Source organism: Myotis daubentonii, chromosome X, assembly GCF_963259705.1.
Source record: "Myotis daubentonii chromosome X, mMyoDau2.1, whole genome shotgun sequence".
NCBI classification, from domain to species: domain Eukaryota; kingdom Metazoa; phylum Chordata; class Mammalia; order Chiroptera; family Vespertilionidae; genus Myotis; species Myotis daubentonii.
Genome location: NC_081861.1, coordinates 127,083,546 through 127,106,558, shown reverse-complemented (window position 1 = coordinate 127,106,558; position 23,013 = coordinate 127,083,546). Strand labels below are relative to the sequence as shown.

The following is a 23,013-nucleotide window of genomic DNA, read 5'->3' as shown; positions in this document are numbered from 1 at the left end:
TGTAGGTATATAATACATATACATATACATGTACTTAATAAAGTAGAGCAGTATTTTAATGATAATTATTAACTATAAAATTTTAAGATAGCAATTGGAGAAGGGGTTGTACAACTATATCATGAACTCTTTGAGGTCAGACTATCATCTTTGTATATTTATCCCAAGCATTTGATATATCTACCTGTAGGTGCACATTAAATACTTATTGAACTTTACATATCTATAAAATTGAATCCCTCCCATTTTCTATTTTAAATTCTGAATGGTGACATTTGAGACGACAATATAATGTGGCAAAATTCCATAGTACATTTTTTCTGAAATATCTATAGGCATTTAATTGAAAATAAACTGGTGGTCAATTGACTTAACATATTAAGTATCCATGTGACTAATAAATATAAAAGACCTTTTCAATTGTTGCTAATATATGTTTCTTTTAAAGTGTACTTTAGGTTTGCCTTCATTTTTAATGCAGACAGAAAAAGCCAGAGTGTGTGATATACTCATAATAACTAAGTCCTAAAGGCCCTCTAAGGTCAGAGTATAGCAGTAGGTACATTAAGATGAGATACTACTTTCATAAGGAAATACTCTATCTCCTGTGAATTATACACAGAGGATGGAATTGTGATTTGGCAATTTAGAGCAATATTCTAATTATCTGGAAACAGTATTTCCTTATCTGTTTTACAAAGTTCATCAAATATTTTATTTTACCTGGAATTGCTAACTAAAGATCTCCAAAAGTACTATAAGTATGGCACTATATTACTTTTTACAGTTAAACACTTTATTTTGAAAAAGAATACTTTATCATGAAAATCTTACTAGTTCATAAAATAAAAACAAAGACTTGCCAATTCCTTCCTTCTATGGTATTAAATTTTAAAATAAGAAAATAAACTAATTTTCAAAATCTCATAGCTCAACCTTTATGACAAAAGAGGCCCTCGAAATTCACAAGTCTCTCTCTTGGTCTTATCATTCGGAACCAAAGGCATCAGTCCCCTATTTTCAATATTTACACTGAGAAAAGTAGGTATCACTGACGATTATTCATGGTGTTAGATACTCCTATTTCCCAAAGGAAAAACTTAAATATGAACACATACATTAGAAAAGGGAGAGGCTCCAGATAATGGTGTTACAGAAATATGCTTTATGTTTTTTTTAAGCACACAAAACAGTTCTGTTCTCCCAGGAGCTCTGCAAGTGTTACGTTTGATAGGCTGGGATGTCTGCTGTTGGTGACCTTTGTTATCTGCAAGCAGCTTAAGACCAGTAGTCAGTGGCTTTGCCCTTAAATTTGCCCTCAAGCTCACTGATAATGGAAGTGAATAAATGAAACAAAGTTTCCTCTTAAAACTCAGACAGAAATAGGGATCTTTCCAAGTGCTATTCTGGCTTAAGGATTTCCTATTTCCATTTTCACATATTTTCTTCTCTTTCATTCATTAAGGAAAAGATTTTCTCTTGCAGATATTTCTGCCTCCATCCTTACCCTATAATCTAACCCTCAGGCATTTGATTTGGAGTCATCAGTTATTCCTAGCAGGTACATTATTAGAAGCCAGATTACATTTCTAAAACTTACATTGCTGGAATTTCTCTTCCCACTTATTATTTGAGCAGTCTTTAGTGGGAGGATTTTTAAATTCATAAATCAAAAAGGGAAAGAAACATGATCCTCAACATGGCCTACATGGATTCAATCTGTGAAGAGCTTGCATGGGAAGCAGATCCATGGAATAAGTTATCCTGTACATGACTCAACATGGCATTACATAGGGGTTTAGTAACAGGGAAACAGTAGCTGTTTCTTTTTATACAACTTGGCTGGTGGCCTCACAATTGGAGGTTTCAGTGAGGAAAGAAAGCTCAATAAATGTTTCTTAAGTAATATGCCAAATAGAAATATTACTGATTTTCTTAGGGTAGCTTAGATATGTTGCTGCTGTTTCAAAATGCAGTTGATTAAAAGCTTGGTAAACAGTGAAGTTTATTTCAATAGCAGTAAGTGGAGAATTTTTCAAATGTGTTTTTATTGATATGAGAGAGAGAGGAAGGGAGAAGAAAGAGAGACATAGAAACATTGATAAGAGAGAAACATCAACATCCATCAGCTGCTTCCTGCACCACCACTATGACCCCCTCCCTTACTGGGGATCAAGCCTGAGACCCAGGCATGTGCCCTGACCTAGAATCTAACCATTGATACTGAGCCACACCAGTCGGGTGGGAATATTTTTTATAATTAGGATATTGACCAAAAGAAAACAATCAAGAGCCATATAACTTGTTTGCTTTCTAAGGTATATGCAATTTCTGCTTGTTCTTTAAAAAAAACAGGAATCAAATTAGTCTGTCATTACTAGTATAATAAATAATTTAACTAGTTGGAATTATTTTTACTATTTGGGGATAAATGAAGTTGTCAAGAGCTAGAAAGCCCAACAAAAACATGAAGGTAGAGAAAGGTAGAGTGTTAAGAACCAGAAAGGGATTTGCAAAAAAGTAAAAGACAAAAATATGAGATTCACAAAAGATAGGCTTTCATGGAACGGTGTCATTATGAAGCAAGTTTGTTTTTGTTTTAGAAATTTCACGTAGGTTAACCATGTCCTAGTCCATCATATCTGACCGTCCTAGCCTGCCAATGCTGCTCATACTTGAGATTCAGAATACACACACAAATACATTCAGTTGATTTAATGGGCATGAGTCTGGAAGTATCTTTATAGTTGTCCTGTTTGCCTCAAGAATAAAGAGGAACTATCTAGGACACAGACAATAGAGTGGTGAAGGCCTGGGAGGAGTGGAGGGAGTCAATGGAAGAAAAACACATATACAACCAAAGGGGACATCTGTACTACTTTGAACAATAAAGACTTTTTTTTTAATATAGCATAAAATTGTGTAGCTTAAATGAGTACATTTTAGCTATTGCACACAATTTCTTATCATTTTTTACAATTTATATGCAATATATAAGCTAAATATATTTAAATATTATTAACACACTTTTGTTTTATTCCTTAACTTAATGTATTTTGAATATTTTCTTATCACTAAATATCATTATTGTATAATAAATTTTAATTTAAATTTTTAAAAAAGAGGAACTATTTAGCCTGGCCAGTATAGCTTAGTGGTTGAGCGTTGACCTATGAACCAGGAGGTCAGGATGCAATTCCAGGTCAGGGCATATGCCCAAGTTGCCAGCCCAATCCCTGGTAGGGGGCATGCAGGAGGCAGCCAATCGATGATTATCTCTCATCAGTGTTTTTCCATCTCTCTCTCCCTCTCCCTTTCTCTCTGGAATCAATAAAAACATATTAAAAAATAAAGAGGAACTATTTAATAGTACATAAAAGAATAGGTGTAAAGAATTTGTTCTAGTAGTATTCTCAGTAGACCAAGATATTTCTATCGGATTCCATGGCAAAAACATTGAAATTATTCAAGCTATGTAATACAATGTTATACTGGTGATGGAAATAAGAATTAAATGCTATGTGACATGCCCAACTACAGGTCTCTGTAGTACAAAAAATGGCATCACTCCAACCAGCCCTACCCAATGTGACTGGCCTGAAGCAGGTCTCAAACTGTAGTGGGCACAAGAATCACCTAGGTCAGTGGTGGCAAACTGTGGCTCACGAGCCACATGCGGCTCTTTGGCCCCTTGAGTGTGGCTCTTTCACAAAATACCAACTTCTGCGCATGGGCCACGAAGTTTCAATCGCACTGAACGTGTGCGCCTGCACATGGTATTTTGTGGAAGAGCCACACTCAAGGGCCCAAAGAGCCGCATGTGGCTCGCAAGCCGCAGTTTGCGGACCACTGACCTAGGTGGTTTGCTTAAAATGCAGAGTCCCGAGTTCCATACCCAGAAATTCTAATTCAGATTAGGGGTAGGGCTCAGAAATCTGTGTTTAACAAGCAGACCTCCAGCCCTGAGATTTCGTAGCCAGTGGCCCTGATCACTACTAGTTGAACAGATACCTTGCCCTGGGCAGTTATCTTCTCTTATGCTAATACATGGTGGGGCAAAAGAGGCTTACAGTTGTGAGTACACAAAATACAGTTTATTCTTGCCTTATTATTTAGTAATTATTGTATTATTTTCCATGCCAACAACTATAAACCTACTTTTGTCCCACTCTATATATACAGTTTGGGAACTAAATGTAGTCATTTTGAAAATAGCAGTCCTCCCCTCACCAACCTGCACTTTGGTAAGGCACTCAATTGAGCAAGTGTTTCCAATATCTTGGAGTAGAATTCGGCCATGCTATAGAAACAACTAATTGTGACTTGATTACCAGGTATCTAGGTCAGGTTTAGTATGGGTTAAGTGCACTAAAAATTAAACTACTCATGTAACATTTTTCTCTGAGGGGAAATAAGAGGTGTGTTCAAAACAACAACTTACAAAATGTTTGAATTGCATAGATAAATTAGGAACAGTTCAAATTTAGAAATGAACTTGTGCCCAAGGTTAGATTGCCTGTGACTTTTCTGCTTCAAATTCCATGACCAGTACCTGAGGGGAAGAGGGTGAGGTGATTGGATAAAGAAGGTGAAGGGATTAGCTAAAGAACATATGTGCATACCCCATGTGATGAAGGGCAAAGGAGGGTAGAGGTGGGCAAAGGTGGGTGGAAATAGGGGACACCTGCAATAGTGTCAACATTAAAAATTATTAAGAAACAAAGAAATTCCATGACCTTATGAAACAAAGTGATAGAAGCCAAAGCTAGCATTCCAATATTATAATTTCCTCTAAAATTAGATATTATCTTTTGTTTCATTTGACTTACATATGAATATTATTTTATTCCCAGCTCCTTTCCTATAAGAGCATGGTATGCTATAATAAACAAAAATTAGTTCTGCTGATTTCTGAACTATGCTGCATTCTCTTTTCTAGATAAAGTGCTATGGGTTACTCACACCCTTCTCATTTTCTAAGGGAGGTAGTAATGAACAACACGCCTTCTCACCTTGTAACTTCTTAATATACTCAAAAGCTATTACAGGATATTGCAGATAAAATTCTGCTCTAGTACAAAAAGAAAACTTGTGTCTGATGACAGTATTTGGATTCCTCAAAATCTAAAATAAAATGAACTAAGAGAGACTATAGTTTATTTTATCCCAGTTGTTCTTATTTTCCCAGGTCATTCAGAAACTTTAGTCTCTTCTAGTTTCTTAATTCCTTGGCATGTGGCTCATGTTCAATTGTAAAGTAACCCTTTCATCACAATTGCCCTGTTAGAGCTTTTCATTTCTCTTCATTTTGTGTTGGTCAGCATTTTACCTCCTCATTGGAGGCACACTAGCTGACTCTTTTATCTCACCAATTAGCACGTGGTTAACAAATATATATCAGAGTAGTTAGATAGAAGGTAGAACAGAAAACTTTTCCTCATAATTCTTCATTGGATGAATTTGAGGAAAGATCTCATATAGAAATACTGTTTAATTTCCTTGAAAGACTGGTCATTTTACATGTGTATGAAGAATACTTTTAACAGACTTTTCTCATTAAAATTATAGACATGCATATACAAGTATAGAAGGGGGGGAAAGATGTATCTGTGCTGTGTGTTATTTTGTATACATAAGATTGGCATTTCCAAATAACCAAGCTTCAAGCAAAAAGTGTCCCATTTATGGCCAAATAGATTTGCATGCCAACAGAAAAACATTATGGTATTGAAACCATATGCAATTCTAGCCATATTTTTTTCTCTTTCTCTTCATGGGTATTGCATGATGGTATTTCTAATACAGATACTAATGTGCTTTAGAAATAATGGCACCCGCAGGTCTTTTCATCATATTGTATCACTGCTTTATCATATTAGGCTAATACACTGCGAGAGTTGATAGAACCTCTCCATGCCAAATCGGATCCACTTCTGTTGGCACTCAACCCATTGGACTCACAGATTGATAAGCTAATGTTTAGAGAATTTAGATCGGAGAGAGTCGGCACGGCACAGACTCAACATCAACCTCTTGCAAGCAACTAAAATGGCCTCGTCCTTGCTGTTTATAACAGAAAACAGACTTTTAAAAGTTTAGATCATCAAGTGTTTTGGATTGGGGGCCTCCCTAAAGGGATATTAAGAGGGGCAGGCCACTCTTAAGAAGAATGCGAGCTTTCTACACTGGGACTAGCATAAGATCAAAGTCAATCAAGATGGAGCACAGTGACAGAAAACTGCCATTTCTGTGAGAGAACAGAAGGGGAAGGGTATTGACTGGGAAAGGGCTCTGTGTGGTGACATTTCAGTTGTGTTCTCCTTACACCAGGAAAGGAGAGGGGTCAGCTCCAATAACTAGAAAACCCTGGCTGTTTAATGGACTCTTTGGTGGCCTCTTTAAGGCAAAGCAGAGGAAGCAAATTCTGTGTATTAAGTGTATTTTGCATTTTTAAAACTTGACGTGCTGTATTGTACTAAATTAAGTGTAATCTATTAAGGCAAGGTATACACAACCTGCTCTGAAACTTGCTATGTTTATTCTATTATAAAGTGTATTCAGGTGCAACACAGAGATTGCTTTTGGTGACACTAATGAAGAAAATTCCTCATGCCAGGCTTTATTAGATTCCTCAGCTAAAATCCTAACTTTTTCCTTATTTCTTGGCACTTGTATACAAATGGTGTTGCCTCATACGACAGGCATGAGCTATTCTTTTCTGTAAAATTTTCCTAATCTATAGGCTGTGGTTTTCACTTTTGAAAAAGTATTTTGTCTGGATGTCTTTCAAACTAGCTTCACCTATTATTTAATACTATGTAACTGGGTCCCTTATGACTCAATATTGCTTATTTTTCTTCTGTAGTGGATGTGAAATTTCCTTTACTTAGTTGGATAAGATACTCTGTAATAATTTCAATGCTAATTAATGGATATTTAATACTGTGCAATGAACAGATAATTTAACATTGTATTTGGAAATGTTTTTTTTCTTCCTGTCGCCGCAGTGTGTGGTATTGCATAATGTGAATACATGTAAAAATATAAATTACTTAAAAATAAAATATGACCAATTGGTTTCAGATCTTTTCAGATAGCTAAATAATTTGCTAAGTATGCTTGATAGTAAATATATTTCTGAAAAGAAGTAATCTATGCTTCTTTCTCACAAATGGAATTTGTGTTGTGAATAAAAATCACATTGATCTGCCTTACAATTGCTTCTGTGCTCTAACCGTTTTAATGTGTTTTTAAGTATATATATAAAAATGATGATTCCAGTATGTAGAAATCCATCAAAAAGCATTTTGTTGGTATTTAATATTAGCAGGATTGTCTTGGGTCATCCTCTCTGTTTAAGTTATAGTGAAATTTTATGATAAGAAGTATTTTCGTTTTTTCTCATTAAGGACTATAGTAACTCCACGTTGATTTTTAAACATAATCATCTCTCAGCTTTGATTTCAAACTGTGTCCTTAATAAATCCCTGCCTAAGAACCAGGTACCTTGACCTCCATGTGTCTATTAGATAAATTTTCTAAATTCCATGAGTAAACCCAGAATTGGTCATTTATGTCTGTGGCTGTCCTTCAAAGAACCTTTCCTTTGGGTCAATAAATCAATGCCAAGGACACCAAGATTTTGCCATCATAGAAACTATCCATCATAGAAACTACTGTATAGTGCCCTGGAAATTCAGTCACTGTCCTATAGTTGTGGCCTTAAACCACATAATTTGGCAGAATTGACATGCATAGAGAATGAAGTACAGAAAAATCTCCAGCTCTGTCATTTCTGTCACAGACACTAGTATGTGCTGTACTTGATTTTGGTGAAACACAAGGTCATTCTTACACAGGGATAGACCGCACATGTTCTTTAAGAATACACTTAGCAATACTGGTAGAGTCACTCAAGCTGTACTTTTTTTAAAATAGAGTTTTTTCCCTCATTAAACTTAATTTTTTATCAGAGAAATTGTTATTTTGACTAAGGGAAAAAACAAATTACTTTTAAAAATGAAAAGGGTAGGTGATTACAGAGCAATGAGTAAAAGCCTAGTTTTAAAATATTATGTTTTTTTCTGGTATAACCAACTGTCCCCCCCCACCACCACCCCAGCTTTACAATGCTAAGCATAGCTAGTTGACTTATATAAAAGCATGAATAAGAGAACTAATATCTAATTATAAGACAATTCATATTACAGTTTAAAGTCCTGAATACATAATCATCTTTAGCATAAAACCTATAAACATTAAACCCATCCGCATTAAATCCATTAAAAGTTTACTTATCACCTTACATATAAATAAGTTGTTCATCATGGTGCACTGGTAAATTAGTATTCACAGAAAATATTCCCGTTGTCTCAATGCAAATGTTTAATTGACCTTCATGACAAGAATAGTGCTCCACATACGTGACACTGTTAGCCTGGAAGCCTTTAGGCGCTCTGTGGCTGTACAAGAACGAATGCCTCTCACATTTGACTGGTGACTAATGCTACTATGTCCAGCCTTCTCTGCCCCTTGTGACTTAGCTTTTCCAAGCTTTCTGTGCTCATTACCCAGCTGTGTTGTGGAAGGAATGACTGTTTCCAGAAAGACATCATTGTCCAATTTTAAAAGAGCACAGTTCCCTTCCAAAACATGTTGACTCGGTTCTTCAAGAGCCCAGCTGGTATACTTGTTTTGTTTTCTTTTCATCTTTTACTTTCTTTCAACATTGTCATTACAGTCCTGGGGAAATGGGGAAGACACCAGCATGAAATTTTGGGTCGCCAAGTTTGTGTTCTGCTCTCCATAATTTTCACCAAAGAAACATGAACAAAATTGTATAATAGACTGTGTGATAAAATGTGCACAGTCACCTAACAGGGAGCCCTCTTTGGAGTACTGTGTGTATACAGTAGAGAAAACCATCACTCAGCTTAAATCTTGGGTAGCTGAGGACCTGTGCCAGACAGAAGAATGGGAAATGCAAATAAGAGGGAGGGTTTTCTGCTCAGGGAGAGTCATAATCTAGGTCTCTGAAGGAGGATACACATGGGGCCATTGAGGTACAGGAAGAAAAGACATTGGAATTTGTCCTCAATTTTTATAGCTCATTTTTTATTTCTTTTCTGTGTCTGTTTTATTACATCCATATCAACATAGAGTAATACATGTATATAAGTTATCAAAAGTAGAAGTGTTTTAACTGATAAGTGTGCACAATCAAAATGTTTGGAAACCACTGGGCACGAATGTAAGGAAATACACCAACTGAAGACCTTTTAGTATATGAGAACTATATTATCATCTGCTAACAATCCATTTGCAAGAAAGTTCTAACAAACTATTATTTTGCATTAGCTAATCTTTTCTTTGACCTCTTCTTTATCACTACCAGGAGGTCATATGTAACCTGAAAGCACCAAACAGTGAACTGCTGTGGTGCTTACCACATAGGAATAGGGTCACAATATTTCATAATGTAGCGAGAGTATCAATAAGACAATAAAGGATCTTCTTTTTCCCCTGCCGCAGATGACACAGCCAGAAATGACCCTCCCTTGGTATAGAAACATGTTAATTCATCAATAACTTCTTTGTGACTCTCAAATCTATCAGACAATGAAATTTTATATAGGAAAGAAAACTTTATATGTTCAATTTGCTTTAATAAAATTGCAATAGAAAAGTCTGTTACCTGACACAGAACTAAATCACATGTTGTAAATATAAATATAATATGGGAGGGAATTAATTCTTGCAAAGGCCCAGAGTTCCTGAATAAGTTAGATACCAATTACATTTTTTTTGTAGGAGCAATATACTTACTCACTAGGAATCACTGAAGGTTCCTATATATGTCCTGTGGTTTGCATGTGGTGTTCTACACTTTGCCAACTTTCAGAAACATTCATTCAAATTGCAAAAGAGCTGGTACTCTGCCAGCACTCCAATGACTGAACTGGCATGTTGAAAGTCAATAAGGAAGCAGACCTCACCAAGTGCTTGCCTGCTCTTCCAAAGCAAGCCTCTTCTAGAAGAAGAAAAGCAAGGGTTTTAAAAAGAGAGAAACCAGAAGAGAAGTGAGAAGGAGACGAAGAAGAAGAGGGCAAAACGAGAAGAAAATAAAGGTGCTTTCATATTTTCAGTTGCAACAGTAGCCCCAATTGACTTAATTGGTATTCATCTGAAAGGAAAAAAAAATCAAGGAAACCAATTGAAAATTATAAAAGAAAATAAAGGTCTGTTTTTGTCTTGAATGTTGAGTTCTGTGTTGTTTTGACTGTTGAGCACAGTGAATCAGATTTATAATGTGACTCTGCCCCTCACCCCCCTCCTTTGAAAATAAAAGGACTCTTTGTCTAGTCTTAAAATGTTCAGTGATTGGTGGCATTTTGTGGTAGCCTGGCATCTCAATCCCTCATCTTTCCTCATCCCACTGCTGTGTCTTGTGATGTTGCATATGTGTATATGTGTAGGGGTAGGGGAAGGGGCCTTACTTATCTCTAATAGGGGCCACGCTATTCCATTGCTGTACTTGGAAATGTTTCTGTGTTCCGTCTCATTGTGATTTCTTGTTCAAATGTACTACCCAGAGATAAACCTATACTCAATTATTCTCACATCTCTCAAACTAGGTCCCTTGTGGAACTGTGTTGTCCTTTGGTTGAATGCTTTTATTCCCCCTTAATGGCAAGAGCAGGGGGGGGGGGTGTCTTTCTGTTTTTATTTATTTAATAGCTATGCTTGTAACTTTTATCCTTCTTAAACTAAAACTGCATCAAAACTTTATAAAAAATCAATTTTCATACTGGCCCAGTATTTCACAAACTTTAAGAACTGGGGAGAAAGAAAACTGTAAGAATTTTTTTAAACAAAATATATACTCCCTACAGTTTTAGCTAATATGGAGGAAGGTTATTTGTAAATAAAACTTTACTATGTAAAAATAGTCTGCCTCCCTTAAATCCTAAAACTATAAACTGAATCCCTTTTCTTCTCCACCTTCTTTCAAAAACTGTGAAACTAATAATACATTAGGCCACTGATACCTAAACTACTATAATTCACGTCTGTTAGGCCTCCCATTTCTCTCTCACTCTCTGCTCTATGAAAGTACACTGAGCTTTGGATGCAGTCTTGCCTTGAGGCTAAAAGAATGATAACTGCTAAATAATTCCTCAAGGTCCTTTCCTGGCCTATGATTTTGTGAAATGGAATTATGCTGTTCAAATGTATCCTTGTTTTTACAATTCCATTTAGGTACTCTGAATGACCTTATGATTTTGTGCCTTCCTGGCTCCAAACAATTATCAGTTAAAATTCCCTATCCCATTTCAATCTTGCTCTTAACCCACAAAGTAGTTACTCCTTTTTATAGTCCTCCACCCACCCGCCCATTAGAATCTTTTAGGTGTTGCAAACATTCATAGATGAGCCAACAGAGAATTTAAAAGCTGTTATTTAAAGGGATGTTTGTATTTTTAGATTATAGTTCTAATGTAGATATATGATTAGGAAGTTAAAATTCATGGGATTAGTAATGTCATGTGCTGATTATAACAATAATAAAAAGGACAGAAGGAACTTCCCAATGGCAGGACTCAATAATCCTACTACTAATAGTTGCTAACCTCAGCAGCAGAGCCAAAAATTGAACATGAAACTTAAATGAGGCTTTTTAATCCTAAAGGTGATCCCTTTAAGTTAAGGTACTGTGTTTGTGGGCTTTGGTGGTGGTTTTAGGTACACTCTAAAAAAATTTAAGAATGTTGCACTTTAAGGGAGTCTCACAAATTCATTAGCACTTGCTGTTAAATACACAGTTCAAATGATTATTAACAAAATTGGCAGTATCGAATTCTTATTAAAATAATGGATTCTGGAGCTAGACTGCCCAGTTGGAATTCTAGCTCCATCAGTTACTGTGATCGTGACCAAGGTACTTCCCTGCTATAAAGTAAAAATCAAGTATATCTACTCTTAGTTTTGTTGTAAGGATTATGAACATTACGCATTTACCTCTTTCTTGGCACCTATAAATATTAACTACTATTATTACCAGAGAATCTTTTTGAACTATGTCAGAAAACCTAAAATATTCACATGGACTATGGTAGAATGAACAACATTAAAGGAAACATGAGATAGCCCTAATTCTTTAACAGAGAGCCAGAGTCCTGTTTGAGGAGTACTAATTGTATTGGACTAGGAGTAAATGTGGAATGTCGTTCATCCTACCATGGTCAAGTTCATCTTTGTTTATCATTGCTGAGAAGATATGACACCAATATTCAAGCAACTAAAGAACAGGATGGGAATTTGACTTGTTCAAATAGATCTAAGGTCCTTTCCTGAATTAGTCTAGTCTCTAAGATTTTTTTCACAAAAATATTTCATTGGAGTGTTTTCTTCCCAAGTCTTACAAATACTTACAAGACTTTTTGTATGTGCCAAATTCCTCAATTTGAATATAAACATATTCCCGTATTTTATTTAATTAAAGAATTATTATTGATAATTTATGATCATTAATTATACTTACAATGTGGTGAACATTATTATGGCAGTCACATTGAACCTAATAATTGATGGCACACTATTGGAAGATTTTTATAATCAAATAAATTCCAATGAATGCCATTCCATTTTATGAAATCTGGAAAGATCTAAAAATCAGTTTATTGCCAAACCAGGAAAGTTATATTAATCAGTATTTCTATGCTTACCAATATAATGATAAGGGATATTTATTAATGTTTTATCATATTAAATTATGTGCAGGATTGTTTCTGTGTTGTGTACCTTTTGTACTCTAATTCTTTGAACTTATAATGGACTCGAGATATTTACGGTGATTTGTTACTCAGAGCATATTTTGTTAGTCAAAGCATCCTATTATTTGATCATCCTAAAACAATTGGCTGCCTGGAGCTAATCTTACTCAGTGTAACTAGCAGCTGTTGGTTTGTTGGGATTTTTTTTAATATAATAGGGTGTATTTCCAATCATTCATTATCCTGTTTTTTTTTAGATGATATTTTAGTTGATTTCTGGAGTATCGAATATTTATTACACTGGATTCATTTCTCTCTCTCTTTGGACATTGCAGGTGAAAGTAGGGGAGAAAAGTTAGGAGACTCATTGCAAGATTTATACAGGGCATTGGAGCAAGCCAGTCTGTCACCACTGGGAGAACATCGCATTTCAACCAAGATGGAATACAAGCTATCATTCATAAAGAGATGTAATGATCCTGTGATGAATGAAAAACTGCACAGGCTGAGAATTCTCAAAAGCACTTTAAAGGTAAGATAGGAAATGGAAGGAGAAATTTATTTCAGGAGATTCATTCCTGAATTCAAAGGTGATTACCAGATGGAGAAATAGACAATGGGAAGGGGTGGGGAATAGGTAAATAGGAAGAAGCTGAAGCTAAGCTGTTCTTATAGCATAATAAGTGTATTAGTAAAAAGGAAATAATCTAAACTTTTTCATTAACGTCTCAAAGCACTGAGTAAATGTTATGTGACTTCGTTCTAGGAGAAAACAAGATATGATTCATTATTTTTTCCAAAACTGCGAGGCTGGTGTTATTACTGTCTTTCGTTTTCCTAAGACAAATGCGCCATGTAGTATAAGTAATATAGCTATTAGAAAAACACAGCATGCGTGCGGAATGCAGTAGTGGGTGCTAAAAGGGTTTGTGATAGTTCAGGACTATTTCCTGAAGCCATAGTGATTCATGCTCTCTGTAGAAATTCTATAATTGTTCTCTTTACGCTATCAATTCCCAATTCGCACGTTATTTTCCTAGCATACATTTCCACAAGTTCTTACATTGTCTCTGGTCTTGTTATTATGCCACCCACCAAATGGGGAGGAGGAGGGGAAGAGAGGGAAGCAGAGAGGCAGGAAGTCCAAGGAGGCAAAAAAGTAAACACTCACTCTCAGTGTGTGTGTGTGTGTGGTGGGGGGGGGGGGGGCAGCGCGCGGAGTTGAAAGGGCCTTCCACACAAACTCTACTGCAAGCAGGCCCTGCACCCTTGAAAATCAAAAACAGGGGTGGGGGGGAACTATCCTACAGAGCAAAAGGACTCCTTTGGGAAATATTTCAGATAAATAGTATGTTGCTGAGGTTTTGTGATTTTGAAACATAAATAAATAACAAAAAGATAAAATAGAAAATGCATTATTTGAAAACATTTCCTGTCACAGGCAGTCAAGTTTTCAATCAATTATCTTTCAACTGGTATTCATGAAAATGCTATTGCAAATCCATGGGACAACCTAATGGCCTTTGGTAACTAAGACCAATTTTTTAAAGTTTTTTATTGTTGACGTTATTACAGATTTTAAAAGGAGCTATAATATTTGTAAGAATAATTCTGTTGACCAATCCTACTCCAAAGATATCTTTACCTTCTCACCTAACAGGCCCACCCTCCACCCCTCACCCTATGTTCAGATCTACTAGTTAACTGCCTGGTCAGAACACTAGGCAGGCACTTGGAAGCAGGTCAGGCTCACATATCTTAGAGACCTGCTCCTGTCCCTCTTTCTCTCAGCCCCTCACCCCTATCTTTCATGCTCTGTAGCTTACACACACACACACACACACACACACACACACACACACACACACACACCACCAAAAACGAAAGAGTTTTTTCCATTCAGTGAGTATTGATGAGTCACCAGCTATGTGATGCTGTGCTCTACTCTCCGAGGCAAAGAAAGATGATAAAAAAAAAGACACTATATAAATGCCCCTCTGAAGATGATTTGACTTTGGGTGGCAGGAACACAATGCAATATACAGATGATGTGTTATAGAATTGTACCCATGAAACCTATATGATCTTATTAACCAATGTCACTCCAATAAATTTAATTGTTATAAAAGAAAAGAAATGCCCCTCATTGGTAAAAACAAAACAAACAAACAAAAAAACTATAGAGCCCTATACTTTTCAGTGTGGGAAATGAACAGGAAATGGAAATCTCCCATTAGAGAAAGATGACTGCCCAAGCAACCCTGGGTATGTGGTTCCTGAAATTGTAATAGGCCCCTCACCAAGCACAGAGTGACACAAAACATCCTTGGTCAGAGCCCTCCTGTCTCTGTCTGGCCCCAAGGACCAGAACAACTGCTTAGTTGTGGTTGTCTTTCCCTCTCAAGTCTGGCTAGTCCAGAAGTATACCTTACCACTTCTTGCAGATCATTCCCTAGATTTCTCTGCCCCTTCCTTGGACATATAAAAGATAGGTACTGACCACCTAGCAGGAGAGAAAGGACAGTGTAAAAGTAACTCGAAACAAAATGTGGTAAGTCCACTCAATGGCAGTGATAAAGTGTTATGGGGGAATCAATGAGGGAGAGAACATTTTTTCCAACTGTTGAAGGAAGGCTTTAGGAAACTAGAGGCATTTGAACTGGATCTTAAAGAATGAGGAAGGTTTCTGTATGTAGAGATGATAAATGAGAAAAAAATAAACCACAGAGAATAAGCAGTACAAGGCATACCTTGGGGGTAGAAAAAGTACACTAGAATTTTAATCTAAATAGCTGAGTTTGGATATACCAGAGCCATTTCTTATGGGCTTTTCAATTTTTTGCCTATTAACTTGTTATCTTAAACTTGAACATAAGTTTGTCCACATCTTAACTATTGAATCATTTTGCTTTTCAGGCCAGAGAAGGGGAAGTGGCCATTATTGATAAAGTCCTAGACAATCCAGATTTGACATCTAAAGAATTCCAACAGTGGAAGCAGATGTACCTCGATCTTTTCTTGGATATCTGTCAAAACACCACCTCAAATGACCCATTAAGTATTTCTTCTGAAGTAGATGTAATCACTTCCTCTCTCACACACACTCATTCATACATTGAAACGCATGTGTAAGTGTATTCTGTCTTCAGTCCATCTGGTACCTTCTGGTACTTTGAACAAGTATATAAGGTAGTTTTTATGTCAGTGTGTGGGACACTTGACAAGCTATACTTCAGTGTTACCAAACTATATGAAACAAACCATATATGGTCATAATACCATTGTCTTTAATGAGCATTTGTATATTTTATATGCAATTAGTGCTCAGCTTATGTTTACCATGTGCAAAAACAACTGTCTTCAATGATTTAAAATGAACTTTTGCAGACTATTCTGAAGACAGGTGGTCTTCAAGTAGAAAAATACAAAATGGCAGTTTTCTATCTAAGGTCATCTTTTCTCCCTTTAAGTTAATTTTATATAAAGAAGACTTCAAAAGTAAATCCACATTTTTTCAGGTGCAGACATCCTTGCGGGTGGGAAAGAATTTAAACCTTTTTTATATTTATTAAAATGTTCTGAGGATTTTCTTAAACATTGCACAAAGTAAGCTGTAGTTTTATTTTTGTGAAATGTAGATGCGCCTAAGAGTTAAGCAAAATAGAAGAGCATCAACATAAGAAAAGTTCAGGTATCTAATATTCGTCTTAATAGTCTATTAACTTGTGAAAGCTGGTTAATGGGAATACTATTCCAAATATATGGGGACACTTAACGGTGTATCAGGGCAAAGCTTTGTAAGATGTTTTTGTAACAAAGACCAAAATTGAAGATAGAGCTGCTTTATTTTCTTGGTTTAAATCTTCCTTTATTTTTGTAGTGATGATATGCTGATTGTGTACAGAGGAATTTGAGAGTGGATTTTTTAAAACACACTTAACTCACCCAGAAAGGCAGCTAACAGGTATATATATAAAATTTCAGCCCAAACTCGTGTTTTTAAACTGCAACTCTTAAAAAAGCTACAAGGTATAAACTGAAATGAATCAACTATCCAGTTAGTTTGCAATTTTCCCACTAGTCCATTAATTAAACTTATGGAATTATACTTCAGGCAGGGAAATGAAATATGTTTAATTACAGGTTGATGTGTGTTATAATATAGAAAACAATGTTGCAAAATAAAAATGTACCTCTCTCCTGAGGAGCAAGAGGATGATGGCCATTCAGAGTTCTTTTACATTGCATTATATGAGAGAAACAATTTATAGAGCTTTTTCCTGGCTTCGTGAATTGTTCTATAAAGTGGATGAAGTCTATGAAACGTCCTCTTCATATATTTCCACTTATGAGCATCTCGTTTTCTAAAAGTGATCCCAGCATGACAATGACTGTGCTGCTTTTTAGTGTCTGGCTGCATAACGTACAAGTCACAATTTGCTGTTTTTTCTGGAGGAAGGAAACCTCCTTTACTATTCTATATCCTAAACTCTACTTCTAATCAGCTTTATACTGTTGCCTGTCCAGCTCAGTGAATGTACTTTCATCACTAAGAGTTCAGATGTATGCCAGTGAATATTTTTGCTGTAGAGGAGAAAGTAAAAACTCCACAGCGGGGATCTTTTTCTTTGCTTTTGAAACCACCATTGAATCACTATCGTTTTGCAGACTTTGCACAACTGTACAGGAAAGTGGCCTTTCTACAGCACATTTTCAGTAATCCTCTATTTAGTCAAAAATGGATGAGAAATCATGTATTCATGTTTGTATGGAATTTTGGGTCCAGTGTAATATTTTTATCATTTAAAAAACCTATTTGTAAAAACATTTATTTACTGCATGGATATTGACACATATTAAATTTGTGGGATTTTGTATATGTAAAAAAAACAAACAAAAAAACCTCTTGTCCTAAAATGAAGTGTGCTTGTTACAGGTATTTAGACTTGTTGTTTACTAGACTAAATGTGTACATTCGCTTAAAAATATCTGTACCTGATGGATGTGTCATGAATACAGTGGCCAGGCTGTGCCCTGTAAACAGCAAGCAGTTGATGGAAAGACTAGCTGTGTTGCTACTAAGCAGCTTTTCCTTATGTAAAGTCAGCTCTGTTGTTTTAAATGGTACAATTAAACTAATGAATTTTAAAAGACTTGTGGCTAGCCTAGCATGAAAGAGACCTTTTAACACTATATATCTGTACATTTTATTGCATTAGTTTCAAATCTAGGAGAGAGGCAGCACTGTAAACTGAAGTCAAATAAATTCAGCTCTTAATGAATCCTTATAAGGCACCTACTTTATTCAGAGAGTCCTCACTATATTTCTTTGTCTTGCAAATCATACAGCCACCATCCCTCCTTTCCCCCAACTCCTTCGCCCCCCCTCCCCAGTTATGAGTTCTAACTTTGCCACTCCACTGGTGATACAAGCCAGAAGTATCTGTTCAGTATATAAGCATCTTCTCTGAACCCCTGTAAAATCAAGCCGGTTTCCCATTTCCTTGATGCAAACTGACCATTTCACCGACTCCTCTTTCTTTCTCTGTGATACTTTGGGGAAATTAGGAGGGGGGCACAAAAATAAGTTGTATTTTTAAAATATAACCTACAGCATGTCTTCAGAATGAACATTTAAAAAGGATGAAAGAAATAAAGTTTTGTTTCTGTTAGATGTCCCACTTAACCAAAGGAGCCTGATTATTATGGCTAATTGTTGCTGAAATAAAACTTAAAAGCGATAAACTGCCTAAATTCAGCGCAAAAGCAGATAAGGGGTAAGTAAGGATGAAGGACAGAAAAAAAGTAAGCCAGGTTGTTTTTATAAAAAAATAAAATGAAAGGTGCTTTCGTAGAGATCATTTTTCCCTCTCAGTTCCATATTTATATTAAACTACAGCAGAACCAGGTTCTAGACCATAAAATCATATTTCTCCTTATTTAACCAAGGCACTTTCCCTTCACTGTTTATTCCGATAATGCCATTTTCTTGGACTATTTATTACAGCCTTTATAATTAATGATTTTCTGGGTCTTGTGTATACCTTCTTATGGTACCCTTTTTTGGCAATTTGGCACAAATGTAATCACTGTTTAGCACCTAGGAAAACACTTACCTATGAGAAGAAAAATAGGGTCATATTTTATTTTCGAAAGCCCATCCCTGGCCCAGCATTATGAGAATTTCTAGAAATCACTAGCTCACTGAAGCTGGTTCACATGTCCTTCATTTTGACCCCTCCTGTCTCCGTTTCTCAGCTTAAAGGGAAATGTTCCTCTTTGGCCAAACACTTATTTGCCCCCTTAACCTTCAGAAGCCACTCAGTTCCCAGAGTCCCATTCTTAGGACAAGCCCACTCGTTGCTCTGTAAACCTGCTCAGACACAACTTTCTCCTCCTTGGAACTGAGACCGCGCTAACCCCTTAAGCCCAACATGACATCTGGAGCCTCTCCAGTCTCGCCCTCCCTCTCCTCATCAGCACCCTCGGGCAGCTGCAGCACCGCGCACTGCAGGCCGCTCCAGGCCCAAGGCAGCGCGCAGTCGATGTCCTCCCAGCGGTCCAGGTCGAGGTCATAGCCCACCACGTTGCGGGTCGGCACCTGGCGCGAGTCCCGCCACTTGACGCCGCCCAGGAGCAGCGCCGTCTCCTCCACCACCGCCAGCCCATAGCAGAAGCGGTCGTAGGGAAGCGGCCGCAGCCGGGTCCACTGGTCCGTGCCCGGGTCGTAGCGCTCAATCTCAGAGAAGGGCTCGTAGTGCCCCAGAAAGGCAAAGACCGCGCCACGAAGTGCGGCCATGTGATGCCCAAAGCGGGCCGTGCCCATAGGCGCCCTCTTGCTCCAGGCCCCAGCCCCGGGCCCTAGGGAGTACACGTCCCTCAAACTGCTCGTGCCGCCCTCGGCTCTCCCTGCCTTGCCCCCGGAGATGTACACGACACCGCGGTCCCCGACGGCCCCCGCGTGACCGTGCAGGGCCCGCGGCAGCGCCCCAGCCTCGGTCCAGCGGTCCCGGCGCAAGTCGTACATCTCCACCGAGGCCAGCGCCTCGCCGCCTGCGCCCAGGCCCCCGACGGCCAGCAGCCCCTCGCCCACGGCGCCGCACCAGAAGTGGGCCCGCGCCTCCCGCATCGCGGGCACCACCGTCCAAGCGTGGAAGCGCGGGTCATAACGGTGCACTTGGGCAGTGACCTCCCGCAGGCCAGCGGCCTGGGGAGAGGAGGCACTTCCGCCGGAAGGGCTCTCCCCTCCCAGGACGAACAGGAAGTTCCCAACTGCGCACACGCTGTGCCCCAAGAGCGGTGCGGGGAGCTGCGTGAGGCTGCGCCAGCTGTGGTTGTACACATCAAAGGCCACCACGTCCTGGGTGAGCTCCCAGTCCTCGTCCTCCTCTCCCTCCTCCACCTGCTCTCCTTCCTCCTCCACCTCCTCCTCCGGCTCCGCTGCGGCGCCCCTACCCCTGGCTGCCCCTTGGGGGACCATGACCTCTTCAGTCACCGCCTCCCGCACCCTGCACCCCCCGACCAGTAAGATGCGGGTTTGCGGGCTCCGGACGCTGGTCTGGTCGCCCTGCAAGAGTGGCTGGCGGGAGGGCGCTGTATGGTAGTTGAGGGCCTGGATGATGAGGCCTTTGACTCGAGCGGGCAGCACGAGGCCGGAGCCCGAGTACACGGGCCGCAGCACGTCCACAGGGACCAGGCCGAAGCGGATGCGCTCCAGCAGCGCGGCGCAGTGGGCCAGGCGCTCGGCCTTGGGCTCCTGTCGCAGCCAGGCCAGCGCCAGGCCCAGCAGCTGGGCCTCAGGCACCCGCGCCACGTCGGGGGCACCCAGCACGGCCCTCAGCGACGTGGGGTTGAGCTCCAGCAGACCCACGGGGCCCGCTCCCCGCGCCAACAGCTGCCGCAGGTGGCGCACGATGTAGCGCTCGGCCGTGTCCAGCGTGTGCCCCAGGCCGAAACGCGCCGCCACATTGGCAGCGAAGCAGCAGTTCTCCGGAGCCAGCAGGCGCTCCAAGTAGCGGCCACACAGGCCCAGGGCCTCGGTGACCTGCAGGTAGCTGGCGGCCTCCAGCGTGTCCTCCACGGTGTCCATGGACAGCGGCAGCCAGGCGGTGTAAATGAAGTCCAGCAGGCGCTGCAGGCCGGTGGCCGACGGCACATGCAGGTGAATCACGCGTGCCCGGGATTCCAGGGTGTGGCTCTTGAACAGGGCCCTGAAGTAGTCGCTGGAACACGCGAGGAGGGACCTGTGCACCTGGAACTCGCTGCCCTGGGCTTCCAAAGTCACGTCGCACAGGAAGCCCTCGGCGCGCAGGGCCTGGTAGCCAGTGAGCAGCGCGCTGCCATGAGCTTTGCAGTAAGACAGGAAGTAACTCATGCTGCGCAGGGTGGGAAGCGGCCGGCTGGGGGCTGGGGCCAGCCGGGCATGGCCTGTGGCATCCTGGGGCCCCACGAGCGAGCCTCAGGGGCCCATTTTTTTTCCTGCTCAGCTTAAAGCCGGAGGCTCCTTCATCAGTTTCGTAGATCTCCCCGTCTCCCTCTCAGAGACAATTCTGTCTGGAACGGCTTTCAGAAGCCCCTAGTGATGGCGGGCACCGAGGCTTCCGGGAGGTGCAGGGTTTGGTTTCCGCAGCTTCCTAGGCTGCCAGTGCATTGCCCAAAGCCCCCACACCGGCCCAGTTTGGGGAGCACACACCTGCGCGCCAGGGGCCGCAGTGGCCGCGCACCATCACCTGGAAGGGCTGAGCTGCTAGTGGACCTACTCCCGCGGATACTGGATCTCCGACGGCTCAGATGTGCAGATGTCGCCCGCCTCGGGGCGTCCAGGAGTAGAGGCGAGGGCTCTGACCTCCCGAGGGTAGATGAAGAAGACGGGTTCCGCGGGCATCCGCGAGGGCAGGGGACAACTGGCTATGTGGTGGGATGGGGGGGTGAGCTTGTTCCGCGCAGAGGATCAAATCAAAGCCTAGGGGATTAGGGAGGGCGGGTGCAGGTCAGCGCGGGCAGTCAGAGGCGTGATTGGATGCTGCTCATAACAGGCCGGTAGCTCACAGCGACAAGAATAGCGCGCGGCCTCGGCCTCCCCTGCGCGCCCCGCCCCGCCCCGCGCCCCGGCTGCTGGACGCGAACCGAGAGCCGGGATACCAGAGGAAGCGGCGGGGGCCTGGAACCTGACTCCCGCTACTCAGAGAGTCACTGGTCTCCAGGGGGTCCCTGAAACTCAATTGGGGTTTGGGAAGAAGCGCTCACTGGAGAGGCTCGAGCCATTCAGGGTCCCTATGGGGAGGGGAGGCCGGCTGGGCTGGAGGAGTGTCTACCCCCGTGGTGTTCCAGGAAGGAAGCCTCCGGCTCCCAACTTTGTGTTTTAATCCAGAGAGAGCGAGGATTAAGCGGCGACTTTGCGCCTGGAGCCCTGGGTGCTCAGAGGAGCCACTGGCGGGAACACCCCAGAGGAATGTGGGCTCCCAGCTAGCGGCGCTAGGTAACACACCCTCACCTGGACTCAGCTTGCAGGGTTCTGACCTGCTCTACACTTTTCCCGCGGGTCTCACATGTTGCATCCGGGAATTTGCTCCCATCCCCGCTTCCCTGCACGCTTCTGTTCTTGGACCCTGCCCGGCCCATCCCCTGACAGAGCGGACAAGGAAATTGTAGGTGACTGACTTGAGTTTTCTGCCTTTGAATGACCAATTGCTTTAAGAAAATTATTCTTAAATAAATCAGTTTCTCTCCTTGATTCCCGGGCTCTGATCTAATTACTGCCTGTTACATCTTCAATGCCATAACGAGGTAATGGACAGTAACATTGCTAAGCTCTGTAGAGGCTGGAGTTTCCTAGCACCCCCCCCCCCTTCCATGAAGTTATTTTTATAAGATGAACCCAGCAGAGAAATGATGGCTAAAACCACCCAATCTTGAGACATTAGGAAAACATTTCTCCCATCTCCTTCGTTCTGCTCTTAAATAAGTAAATAATCACAGTAACTTTTCTTGGCCAATTTGGAGGCTACTCTGTGTTTTTCTTTCATCTAGAATGGATTTTTCTATTTTGTAATGCAACCCCTCTGGCCATCTGTGAACCTTTTGAGGGCATTAACTTGCATTTCTAACAGTTGGGGTTCTATTTCATAGAAAAAAAGACCAAAGGAAGGATAAAATTTTATCATTTTTTGCCTGATATGCATTAGTACTTACAGTATAAGGTCTCTAATTAGAAATAATTCTGGAAATGCATAAAAATATT

At 40.4% G+C, this 23,013-nt stretch overlaps 2 protein-coding genes across 6 annotated transcripts in view; one reads left to right on the top strand and one right to left on the bottom strand.

The window, feature by feature from the left end:
* CNKSR2 (connector enhancer of kinase suppressor of Ras 2) overlaps nucleotides 1–18,055 on the top strand; it is a 253,732-nt gene extending 235,677 nt beyond the window's left edge. For 4 of the 5 annotated variants that reach the window (XM_059680455.1, XM_059680457.1, XM_059680456.1 and 1 more), the window contains 2 exons: nucleotides 13,109–13,305; nucleotides 15,690–18,055. In XM_059680455.1, the coding sequence (XP_059536438.1) occupies nucleotides 13,109–13,305; nucleotides 15,690–15,905 (413 nt within the window). In that variant the 3' untranslated portion in view covers nucleotides 15,906–18,055. Of the gene's footprint in view, nucleotides 1–5,879; nucleotides 7,083–13,108; nucleotides 13,306–15,689 lie in introns of those variants that run through there. The other variant, XM_059680458.1, reaches the window with a different exon arrangement.
* Nucleotides 18,056–18,180: 125 nt separating this feature from the next.
* Nucleotides 18,181–21,700, bottom strand: KLHL34 (kelch like family member 34). The gene has a single exon (XM_059680459.1). It carries the CDS (start codon nucleotides 21,145–21,147, stop codon nucleotides 19,189–19,191), a length of 1,959 nt encoding a protein of 652 aa, XP_059536442.1. The 5' UTR covers nucleotides 21,148–21,700; the 3' UTR covers nucleotides 18,181–19,188.
* Between the last annotated feature and the right edge of the window lie 1,313 nt (nucleotides 21,701–23,013).